The following is a 12991-nucleotide window of genomic DNA, read 5'->3' on the forward strand; positions in this document are numbered from 1 at the left end:
TTGCGTGGCTGCCTAGCTTGCGCACCGGGTAGACTAAGCGGGACTTAAGGGTGTAACGTTTTCATATTCGCGCGACGGGTATATGCTTCACAGTTACGCCCAAATGCGCTTAACACAAGCGGTCGCTTAATAAAAGTACGTATCCGATGACGTGATTCAAGCTAGGGTCCCCAAGCCCAGCAGCCCGAAGCTCTTCTACCCATTAGATCACAGCAGCCTGCACCCCATGTAATCAGTGAATAACAGCCTTACCATTCTTTCCCTCGTGTAAGGTAGCGCGTTATGACGTTCGGCCTATATGCGTCGTGTCGCATAGCAACATTTCGCTTATAACAGCTTTCTACACTTTGCTTTACTTACAAAAGTTATAAAAGCATTAGAAACTATGCTAAGGGTAGGATCTCTCCTGAGGCGTGGCACATCATCATAGTCAAGAAAGCAATATTCTCTAACGCAGAGAAGAACGGCCGGCAATTTCTCTGGTTCCCAGCGCATACGACTCCAGGCATTCACGCAATCAACCCCAACGAGGTAACACACCGCGAAGCTCGAGGTCTTACTCGCCGAGCTGAGCAAGAAGTGACTTCCATTGGTCGGGGGAACGCGGAGGAGGAGATCTGGAGAGAAAAAGACAGATTAACAAGAGTTAGCGATATTAGAAAATTCTATCAAAATCAGAGGCGAATATTACCACCGCCTCACACTAAACTAAACAGAGCTGAGTCCGTTGCATGGATGCGATTACAAACAGAAACCTATGTGAGTCCCGTGCAGCTAAAACTTTCTACCCCGAGATATACGCCAGCGATATATGCAAGCTATACAAGTCTGCTAGAGCCACCCTACAACACATGTTGTGGGGATGTAAAATATATCAAGAAAAAATGGCAGTCTCCCAGGAAAATCTACGGGCGCGATGGTCGGGCACGCTGCTCAGGTCAGAACTCCAAGACCAACTTTGGGCCGTCCAGCGAGCCATGGACGCCATGCGGGAGCGGCCATCTAGACGACCCCAGGCCTGGGCCTGCCAATCGCCGGATTTCAAATAAAGTTTTGTCACTCACTCAACTATTTACTCATAAAAGTGAGAGAGCACCAGTCTCCCCATTCTTCCGCTCTGGCAGCCAGTTCTTCGACGCGCAATGGGACATTGTACCACGTTCGAGGTCGGTCCAGTTTACCCAGTGCATTACCTTCAGGGTCGACCTAAGTTGGGGGCAGAAAGGACGCGTTCTGCGTTGCGTTTTATGCAGCGCAATTATCCACGACAAAGGCGAGTCACATGTTTGCGACGAAGTTCGCGCACAGACGCGGGTCTCGCTGTCATGCATGTGCTAGGCTTTGAGGTGCAGCCGTGAAACAACCGTTGAAAGATTTTGATGCTTCCTCTAGAAAAAAAGAAGAAATACGAAAAAGTGCTAAGAAAACGAAACTAAAGAAAACAGATAGAATTAAATTGTTCAGAAAAGGACCGAGGTAATGTAACGATTTGATTCCAATGCTATTCCTCTTCACACTTCGTCACTGGTCCCAATTACGCTGCGCCCAAGTTATCACAGAATCGGCCAGCCGTGCGCGGTGGATAATATAAAAGGAATGGAATCTGATGAAAGGAATGCTGATATAATTTGGGCAGACTGCAAGCTTGTCTTACTTTGACACTATCAATTTTGATGATATATTGCTTTTTGTCTTCAGGCACGCTTATGAACGCGTTGGATGACGGGTTTCAATTCTCGAATTCGGATTGGTCATCTGACTCTTACGACCAATAAAATATTCCAATTTTCACGGTTAGTTTTTTTAGCTACTATCTCGAGTCATTTTAAAATATAGCCCTCCGTAATAAAAGCAGTTCCGGGGAAGTCGCCCAATTGCTGCGTCTTCTCAAAATTTTTGGAGAATTTCGAACACATTATCGAAATGACCTGCATATTTATCATTTGAAAATTATTTTGATGGTATGACACATTCGAAAGTAAAAATTAAACTAGGTCATCTCTTAGACAATGAGTGCGTTCTGACGAAAACTGATTTTCTCTTACATCACGAAACAAAATCTGTATGTTCAAATGGGTTACCGTAAGTCTTATGTACCACGAGCTCTTTATATGCAAATGACGTATCAGTATTTTCAATACTACTGCTTCCACTACCGGGCACTTCCGTTCAAGCCATCCATGTCTTTGGCAGGCACAACTTCGTGTACAACGAAATCCTTTAATAAAGAAAGTTATTCAGGGAACTGTACTCGGCTACCGTGCTCTTTTTTCTGTATCTCCGTGCACTTTGGGGTTATTAAGTAACGTGAATTTCGCGTTCTTTATAACGCATGTGGCTTTTCGCATTACAGTTATTTTGCGTTGTTGGCGCATGTCCATGGCTCAAGTACTTTTCTTCCTTATTGTGTTTCAGCACCGCATCTCACCCTTTACTTAATTTGCATCCATCTGTGCGCAGCTGTCTACGAACTTTACTAAAATTGTAGTATTTAGTTTCTTTTTTCCCCTTTCACACACAACCCCTGCCTGTATATTAGTATCCAGAATCATATTATCGACAAATCTATGCAATGTCGATATTAGTTTGGTAAAGTGAAATAAAATAAAATTCCCAACACAGAATTGGAAGTCCGCTTTAACAAATAAATGGGTTTCAGATTTACTTAACCAACTTGTTTTGTTCATTTTACACATGGCAGGTTCTTGTGAGGTGTCGGCTTACGCTGTTGACTCCACTACAGCACTTATATCTTGGCGCGCTTCGGATCAGGTGGACATGTTTCGAGTAAGTAACAGCCACGAATGAAATGTATGTTGCCTTTCCTTTCTCGCTTCTCTTGAGCCGTTTCGCTCGTTTGCTTCTGTGTCTTTCTACCTAACGTACCATTACTTCTTACTTTGTGAAGAAAGTTCGCACAACTATCGCCGCAGCGCTCGGAAGGAAGCCAATGTATAATGTCACGCTCAACGTTTTATTCGTTTTTCACATAAAGTAGCGAACAAAAAGATATCCCAATTCTGCATTTGGGTCCCGTGAGCGAATGTGCTCTGAATGTTGGTGCTGCACTATGCCAGACCACAAGCCTAGGGTAATTGTCTCTTGAACAAGCTCTGCCACCCTTCTTTATTCACGCTATTACGACGGGCCTGTGTAGTGAACAATTTGCATCGCGCCGCCAAAACCACAGCGAAAGCCCGGACGTTTTAGGTGCGCCGTGATGCCCCCAATCGATGAAAAACGCCTAGGAGGCCGCAATGAAGAAAATACGTTAGCATTTGTGCGCGCATTCTCGCCCCCTTCCCAACGGTTCACGCGACGCCCCAATGTCTACGTACGCTCACCAGTGGTGTCTCACTTCAGGAGCGAGACAGTTAAACTTCGCATATGCATTCGCTCCTTCTCCCCCTCCTCGCCAAGGAATGCGCCGGCGGTGTCTGTGTGTGCGTGCGTGCGTGTCAGTGCCTTTCCCTTTGCTGTGCTAGGGGCGATTAGAAATCCATTGAACTGACTTCCATGTACCAAGCGGCCGCAAGCGTGAAGAGCGTTCACTCTCTCCTTGTCCTCATTGAGCGCGTTACAAAGACTCTATAAAAGACGCCCCCGCCAACGGAATTCAGCCTGCAGCACAAGCTAGAGTGTGCGTCGCTCTCCGTGAGGAAGTTTAGAGCTGACCGCTCCGAAGGGATGCAATTACACATCGTTGTTAATTGTTACGTTTCCACCTTGTCCTCCACCTGACCCCCTCGGCACTTGTGAGCCACTGCAAAGTGTATTCAGCAGTATGATCCTGTCAAATGGTATCCGTTTGTAATAACTGGTGCCAGCGGTGCGATCCGACATCCACTGGTGTGTCTGCGTGAGATGCATTAGTGCGTCGGGTTGGTCTACGACGGATCCTTGGCTGCGAGGTTTGGTGAGTGCGGGGCTTTTCTCTACTGAGTTTTACCACGCTTTTCTCGGTGTAGTTAACAAAACGGCTAAAAGCTGTCGTTGCCGCCAACTTTGTGTAAGCGTCAAGGCACTAGTCTGTCCTAGAGAGAAAGCACTGAACTCAGTCATGAATTTGAAGCAGTTGCGTAAACCGCAATTGCTGGAGCTTGCGAAAGAGTTGTGTTGGGATGTCACCAATACACTTAAAGAACAAGAGTTTATCAAGGCTATTCTTGCGTCGGAGGTGAACGATGTCCAGTTTTCGGAATGCCTTGAGACGATTTGGAGAGGGCAAGAAGACAGGAACAAGAGCGCGAGCGTGAAAGTGGTAGGTAAGAGCGCGAGTCTGAACGTGAAAGGCAAGAGCGCGAGTGTGAAGTTGATAGGCAAGAGCGGGAAAGGGAAATATAAGAGCGGAAAGAGTGCCTGGAGCGGTAATTCGCACTTGAAGTGACGTGGCTTGATGACGAACTAGAACACCTTCGAGCTTCGAGCAGCAAATTTGGGCGCCCGTTCAGGAGAAAGCTTTGAGCAACGTCCAAAAAATTGTGCCTCGGAGTTGGAAAGGTTGCGAAAGACCGAGCTGTTGTAGTTGTTTTGGGAGCTTGAACTCAATGGAGCGGAACATACTCGTATGACGGTTGCCGCTATTTGTACAATCATTTTCAAAAGCGATAATTGAGAGGAAGAAGATCAAATACTTCCTGAAGATGGTTCTAAGAGTGGGACTCGTGAAGGAAGAAAGTCCCCAGGAAACAGAAACATTGTACAAAGAGATGGAGGAACTCCGGATGGAGTTTAGCTTCAATGAACAAGAACCCGAAGACCGTGAACGAGTGAAACAGAAACAGTGCGAAGTCTCGAGTACGGTTCCGCCAAACGCTTGTGTGGCGCTGAAATGCTATTAGGTAACGGTACGACGGTTTCAAGCGATGCAACTGAGTCAGAAGCGCAGCGCACTAAGATCGGAACCCCCCACTCGTTGAAGCCGCTCGACCTCGTTGCGAAGGCGTACTTGCAACGACAGTTTCAAGCGGCAAACATGAGTCAGACGCGCAGTGCGCAGCGATTACGAGAGCCTCCGCCTTAGAAACGAAAGATCTCGCTGGAAAAGCAGTAGTTCCAAAGCGAACAGTTTCAAGCTGCAAACATGACTCATATGCGCAGCGCGCAGACATTAGAGACTGAGAATTTGGGGCTGCTCTTTTGTTTAGAGGAGCTGCAGATTTAGAGAATTGGGTCAAACGCAAACAGCGTTGGCTGGAGCGCTCAGGTGCTGCAAAGGGGAAAATGAAAAGGTGCTTGAAAGCAAGAAAGAAAAGATTTTTCGTACCAGTGAAAACGAACCGAATGCATATTTTGAGCAAAAAGGGCGAAGAATGAAATGTAATCAACCTAATCGCAGTGTTAGTATTACGAATTAGGTATGCTGTTTTAACGCAAGATGGCTTGGGGACCCACGGTAGTTTAGAATTTTTGGGCCTTGGGTCGAAGCGAACGCAAGAACCCAAGACGGACCGGGGTTCGGCGCATGCGCACTTGCAGCCCCAATTTTCTTGGTTCCCCAAGCCGCTTGGGTCCCCAATTCTAAAACTGTCCATCTTGAAACTGCCGCGCGCACACAAGAAACGAGAACAATAAAGCAAAGGTAACAGACAGGCGCTGACGCGCTACTCAGTTTACTTTTGGAGAAAAAAATGTCTTTAATATTTCATTTCTATTCCGCATGCTCTTGCACATGCTCACTTTAGTCAGACTGGGTATATATATGTGTGTAATTTCCCTCCAAAAACAAACTGAGTTGCGAGTAGGCGCCTGCCTGTTACCTTTGCCATATTGTCCTCGTTTCTTGTGTGCGCGCGGCAGTTTCAAGATGAATAGCTACCAACTCGCCCAACTTGCAGTACTTTTACAGTTCATTTCCAAAACTCTCTATTGAGAGCTTCCGCGGTAGAACCAAATGACCACGCTGTAAAGGCAGTCGTTGCGAAAACGATGGTTTCAAGCAGCGACAGTGTGTCGGAGACGCAGCACGCTGAGACAGCTGGGATCAAAAGCACGTCCGCGTTTGAACCGAGTGACATCGCTGTGATACAGTAGTACGAGTGTCTACAAATTCACGTGACTTTGTTTGACGAAATTTTGTCATTGTTCATTTCATGGTGCTCACTGCTGCCGCTTTCCAAGCTCTTGCGCGAGTGGCTACATCTGCGTTCAGCCTTTTCTCTCAATATCGTGGCTATTTGGGCGTGCTGGTCAGACATGATAAAAACTTCAAGCGCACAAACAGGCGAGGACGGTGAAAGAAGACTGAGACACACGAGCGCTAACTTCCATCAATTTATTGAGGCCTGTGAAGCGCCGAATATAAAGAAGAAATCCAGCTGCGTGCCAATCTGTCAAGATTGCACCATCGTCATGAGAAGCAGTTGCCAACTGACACATGAAATTATTGAAGCAGAGATAATTTATAGCTCAGACAATAAAAGTGTGTCCAAGCCGTGGAGTGCTTTAACTTCCAAGGAAATACGATACTTGCGTCGTCACTGATTGTTTTGCTAGTGGCGCTCGCATGATGTACGGCAACCACATGCCTTTATATTGCGCGCTTCGCAGGCCTCAATAAATTGTTGCAAGTTGACGGTTTTTTCACCCTCCTCGTCTGTTTGTGCCCTTGAAGTATTTGACAGTTATTTTCTCTCCTCCTTTGACCTCTCGTTATATGATAAACATGCTAAACTTTTCACTTCAATAACATTCCTGCCTATCGTTAAACATTTGTCACAAGCGCGTATATATTTTAACTGTTTTTGCTACTGGTTGATATTACGGTTTCCTTGTCATGCGCCGTTGCAATTACTCAAATTTTTACACGGTGGCTGGGCTATGCTGTGTGAATAACGTACGATGGCAGTACGTCTTCAAGAGACTAGTGCCCTACGCCACCCATCCAATACAACGCAGCACCAACATTCTGAACACATTAGCTCACAAGACCCAAATGCAAAGTATCATATCTTTTTGTTCGCTGCTGTATATGCGTTTGCTGCATATTAGCTGCATAGATGCATGAAGGTTATCCGCCTTACAAGTGTACCGATGGCTATCTAGCCTTCCTATATGAGCAATAGCTCGTTTATGACTTCGTTGCAATACTTGGCTAGTGAAGCTGAAAGCTTTGTACTTCAACCCCAGCAATTCCGGACATCGCCTTTAGTTCACAGCTTTTACACCACGTGGCGTACGGACCTTTAAGATTCGAAATTCGCGCGATGACGCACGAAGTGTACTGGAAGATAACAGAATACACGTTTTAACAATAAAAGAAAAAAAAGGGACCACGCCAACAGCTTTCACCGTCCAGCATGCACGAGCGCGAATCAGGAATGGCTGATCTGATAAATGCCGAGCGTATAAGACGAGCGGCCAGCTAGTCTACTGTGAATCAGCAGTTTTGCTGCTATTGATAGTCGTTTAGAGGCTCAGCCCCGCTTCGAGAAAGCGGGTGCAGAATATTGAGAGAGCGGCCTCCACCCCCCCCCCCTCCCCTTCCGTCCATCTTTTCCTCGTCCAACTTTTTGTCCGATCGAATCAGAAAAGCAAAAATGCCCTTTTATTGCTTCATTTCTCTAAAGCTGATTCTAAAATAATAATGTAAGATTGCTAAATGGTCGCGATGGGCGCATGTTTCAAGATATGCAGTCGCATGATTGACACCCTTAATCTCGGTTGGCCTCAGTTTACGAGTCCATTTGCTCATTTGCGTGCAGGTGCCTAATCGAGTTATGTTCACTGCCACGGAATTTCTGTTTTTCTAAAGCGAATGCCTTAGGTGCATGGCTATATTTTCGGTGCCATTGGCAGTGACCTTGGCGAAACCGCGCCATAAAGAAAATGGCCGACACCGCAAAGAGTAAAATCACTTCAACAAATGCTCGAATTGACGTCAGTTTTCTCAGGGAGGTTCCTGTGAACAAAAGAAAGTAGTGGCTTTGTAAAGAAAATTTGCTACTTTTCAGCCGAACACCTTTTCTAAGCTCTTGGTAAGCGACGGGTGTAAATGCAGAAAATCATCTGTAACTGGTCAGTGTTCGAAGACCTGCTTCACTGCACAGTGGCATAGCCAGAAATTTTGTTCGGAGAGGGGGGGGGGGGAGGCTCACGTTGCAGCGCGGCCTCCTCCTTATAGAATTGGTCGAGAGATCAAATACATCAATAGTAACTGCATTGCCATTGCCAATGTCATTGTATATCAGAGGCTGCAAACAAACTACTGAGTGCTACCCACTGTCAAGTAAAATATGTATCTTTTCATACAAGAATATATTCGTACGTCCCAAAAATTGTGGCAGAAATAACTGATATCAATGCTTCCGCGTTTTTTTGTCTATTTAATTAGTAAAGAAAATATCACACGAACTTTAGAGCATCAGAAAATCATAGAATATCAGTTCCAAACCAGCAAATCAGTGCATACAGCTGGTGCGAAAAACGTAAAGGCTATGAAAAGAACAAGTTGAGCACAAATATTTTGATAAATTTTTGTCATTAAAGAACCTTGTTTACTTTTTTGTACAGTCGCGAGCAGAAGTTTGGTGACCATGGCATTAGCAAAAAATTTAAATATATTCAAGCGCAGCTGCATGGCCCCGAATTAGCTTAATACGTTGTATTGGTCCATCACGCGCACGTAGGCTTGCGCTCTTGATTTCAGCCGGAATGGCCAGGCTGCGAAGGAAAAAAAAATAAAATCGTGGCAGCAGAGAGGCTCGGCCTTTCTGTACCGACGTGGGAGCGCCCCGCTACGTGCTGACGCGCGTTCCGAGCGACCGTAATAAAGCTTTATCATACCATCATACCATACCTTTGGTCCACAAACTTTGGCTCGTGACTGTACATATGCAACGGCCAGGGAAAAACCTCAATGGCGCTGTCCTTCGTTGCAATAGATTGCGAATGAGCAGTTGTTACCGGTCGTGTATTGTAATTACACCGATAATATAGTCGCAACAGTGAGTACATATAAGAAGCAGGAGTTCTGCAAGATCTACATTAGAAATGCGAAAATAGAATGGAATATACAAGTGCGAAGATACAAGTTGATAAAGGACACAAAAGTGTCACTGGTAACAAAATGCACTGTTTGTATACACAAAGCCTCGCAACAAGATGTTTAAATATATGTATAAGTATCCAATAAATCCAAGTATTTAAGCAAACGTCACTGTATGTAATGCGTCAAACAAGACAAATAGACATGTTGCGCAGTCACACATAGTAGTAGCTTTACGCATAGAAAGACAGACGATCCAGGCAAGTACAAAACTATGATCGCAGAAATCGTGATATGTTCCAGAAGGACCGCCTGTTGGGCTAGTTGGTCTAACCTAGTTTCTTTCAGTTTGGCAGAACAGTTTGGTTCTCTAGAAGCTGACAAGGAAGGTGGATTTGTTGTGATGCCGAAAGGCATGTTCAATGAAAAAGCCCAAGCGGCAGTGGACAAGAACTTTGTGGCTGTTTAAAAAAGTGCAGTGAGGGTTAAGACTAAGTTCATCAAATTTTGTAAGGACTTGGAATTGAATGTTCTTGCTAGTGCTATTAGAAATAGTAAGGGGAACAGTCTGAAGGTTTTCTTTTCTGCAAAACACATAAGGTAGATGTCCCTTTCAGAACCATTGTGAGCGAAGGGGGGGGGGGGGGGCTTGGCAAAAGAATGTTAGTCAGTTTTTACTGAAGAGCCTTAAGTGACTCACGGTTGTTGATCCTTTCCGCGTGAGGAAATCTGAAGAAGTCACTGAATATGTGAAACACAACGAGAGTATAGATTATGGCTTGTCTGTCGACGTTGAGGACTTGTTTTATTCAGTACCTCAAGATAAGCTTTTAGTTGCTGTTAGGAAGTGCATTGAACAGAGTGGCGAATGCGATTTCCGAAACTCCGCTTGTTTGTCGGTTCATAATTTAAATCTTTTAGAATTTTATCTTAGCGTAACATTGATTGTTTTTAACGAGCAGCCTTTTCTGCAACGTAGAGGAGTGTGTATTAGGTCTTGCGTGGCTCCGATTCTATGCGACATATTTTTAGCTGATATTGACAGTGCGCTTGATTTGGCTTTTAATGGGGGGAAGGTATTCAAAGTGTTTCGGTACGTCGATGATTTTTAATTCCTTTTAAAGAAAGAGGACGGTTTCACTGCCCCTGGGAGTATTTTTGATGTTTTTATTCAAGCTGGGCAGGGTTTGAGTTTCACTCATGAATTGCTTGGAACTGAGGGGTTACAATTCCTGGATCTCAGGCTAAAATTTAGTGTAGGCCATGTTTGCTGAGAGTACCTCCCACGGATTAAGAAGTGTCCCCTGCCTTTTGAATCTGCCCACTCTAAAATAGTAAAAAGGGGCATCGCATTACAATGTCTGGATGCTGCGCTCCGTAAGTCATGCCCGCATTCAATGCAGCATAGCTTTGACAATCAGATTGTCGCTAGCAGCGGGATTCCCTGAGTTGCTTCGTTGTTGCGGTGGCCGAGTCTAGATCCTGCAGAGGGTAAAGAACAGAGCTGGAGCGGAAAGAGCTGAGACCCAGCGATGGATGGCGAGACCCGTAGCCATGCCTTATATGCATCAGGTCTCGCACAACCTGAAGAAGGTTGCGAACAGGCATCGTATTCCTGTGGTCTTCACGGCTCCTAATAAGCTATCCAGGCTCTGCCCTCGAATTTGCGGGGACAGGAAAGGAGGTTGCCAAACCAGCCACGATAGCCGCTTCGTGGGGTGTGCGACAGGAGTGGCATACTCCGTCCCCTTGTTGTGCGGGAAGGTGTACATCGGCCAAACCGAACGGTGCATAAACGACCGGCTCAGGGAGCATGCGCTAAAAGTTAAGAAAAAAGAGGACAAGTATGCACATTTAGTTGCCCACATCATTACGTGTGGTTGCGAGGCACGATTTTATGAGACCACTATCTTAGGCAAATCTGCAAGCTACAAGGCTCGAGTGGCTCTAGAAGCATTCTACATCCACAAGAACTCAGATATTTGTATAAGCGAAGCGTCAATTCTTTTGCACAGTGCCGAACTGAACTATTTGAACTCTGTTGCCTGAGGGAGATAGTACTGTTAACTTTTTTAGATTTCTTTTTATCACCTCGCATGGGAAAGGGGCGTGACACTGGTGTACGTGGTTCACCTTAGAAATCGGAGGGTTTGTTGACTGAAATAAACGGTTGGTAGTAGCGCTCGTCCGCGTCTGTCGTGTCTTCGTGTGTGTTGTGCGTACTTTTTTGCGCTATGTCTGAAAGTAACTCGTGATATGTACTTGGGCCATGCGGCGGTCGCGACAGCACCATATGGGTAGATAATAGAGGAATAATGCAAAAATCAGTACGAAAATGTGTAATTTAACTGCCTGCAGAGCGGCGACAAATTTTCTGCACCCAAAATTAAGGAAGGGTATTGCTTCGGCTCAAAAAAGAAGTAAAAGCGGGTAGCTAAAAAGGAAAGACCAAACGAAAGCCACAGATGATGCGGCAAGTTAAACTACCCAATATCCGAGTGTGTTTGTTGGGAAACGCCGCGAGGGCCGGGCTTTCAATAAACAAGGTCGGTAAAAATTTGTTAATGATGTCCTCGTAATTTTCGTTTTCACACGATAACTTTGATCATGATGCTACCTGTTTGAATAAACAGCGATAATTTCTGCGGTTTTAGAAACTAATGAACAGTCATACGTTTTCATAATTACGCGTTTATGGACCTGAAGGAACAGAACCTTTACTTGCATTGATTTTTGCCGCTTCGCTATCTAAAGGACAAACTTCACTCGGCGGGGAAGTTTAGTGAAGCGGTCAATGACTTCGGACACGTTGATGCCGACGTCTCTGTGGACGTCGGCATCCTTGTCGAGCCAGACCTCGTCGTCCGCAAAAAAGAACCGCCTCAAAAATAGGCCGTTAACTTTCTTCTGTTTTCTCTTATTTTACTTTGCCTGCCTAACCACGTGTTCTTCAGACATTGTAGAGCGCAAGTAGTTTTTCTAATCTCATGTTAAAATATACTATCTGCGCTTGAAGTGGTCACTGGAAGGGTGGCTAGAATCTGAAGCCGTTTCTACACATTTACATAGAACCTGCAGTCGCAATGAGAGAGGGCATCTATTCCGGTGCTAAAACCTAAAAGTACTCCTTCGATGTCGTTGGCATCCTTGTTTAGGTACCTTGCACAAACAGTAAACTGTTGGATACCGGCAATATCCGTCGTTTCATCAGCAAATATGGAGAAGCGGCCTGCACCATTTACTTTTGCATCTAGGCTTTCTTTGATAATTTCACCACAAATTTCTATAATTTGGTTTTGTACATCTGGACTCAAATGCGAGGTATTACTGGGGCAACATCCAAATGGTTCTTCAGATATGTATCTCCACAATCAGCTCGCAAATGAAGAAGCGCTCTGAAAATACCAATATTTTCAGAGGGGATTTGCTTAAATCCATAGGACCACTGTCCCTATGGCCACGGAGAGCCAGACCTTGTCGTCCGCAAAAAGAACCGCCTCAAAAATAGGCCGTTAACTTTCTTCTGTTTTCTCTTATTTTACTTTGCCTGCCCTGGTCCAGCTGATTGATCACATCGGGCGCCCTTCCTGAAAATGTTTGGAGAAAATTATCAGCTGCCAGCTGGCAGTCACGGTCATATTTAGTATTTTCGTGTGTGTGGAAGATTGCGAGCGCGGGCTTCCATTTCTGAAACGGCTTGGACACGAGGGTTCCAGTGCGCGCATGTTAGCTCAAGTTTATAAGAACATTAAACCCATAAATTTCCAGAGTTGAAAATCTAAAGCACGCCTTTGGAAATGTCAGTGCACCTTTCGCGTCATAAGTTTATGGGAACTTTATACCCATAAAGTTTAGGAATTGAATTCCATGCGCTCCGTAGATTCCCCGGCCGCTGCGAGATGCCGCAGTGCGCCCGCTCGCTATCGAAAAACCCTTGAAAGTTTGTGCTCGGATGGGGCTCCTTGCGTTATGTGAGTCCAGGTGCCAAGGGCGCTGCGACGAAAT

The 12991-nt window shown here is 45.4% G+C and overlaps 1 protein-coding gene across 3 annotated transcripts in view; it reads left to right on the forward strand.

Moving 5' to 3' along the window:
• Positions 1-12991, forward strand: part of LOC119448975 (collagen alpha-1(XII) chain-like) — a 219025-nt gene that overhangs the window by 18104 nt on the left and 187930 nt on the right. For 2 of the 3 annotated variants that reach the window (XM_049660824.1, XM_037712179.2), the window contains exon 5: positions 2702-2787. The exons of the other annotated variant lie outside the window; for it this stretch is intronic. In XM_049660824.1, the coding sequence (XP_049516781.1) occupies positions 2702-2787 (86 nt within the window). The remainder of the gene's footprint in view (positions 1-2701; positions 2788-12991) is intronic. 3 annotated transcript variants of the gene reach the window in all.

Source organism: Dermacentor silvarum, chromosome 1 (assembly GCF_013339745.2).
Source record: "Dermacentor silvarum isolate Dsil-2018 chromosome 1, BIME_Dsil_1.4, whole genome shotgun sequence".
NCBI classification, from domain to species: Eukaryota; Metazoa; Arthropoda; class Arachnida; order Ixodida; family Ixodidae; genus Dermacentor; species Dermacentor silvarum.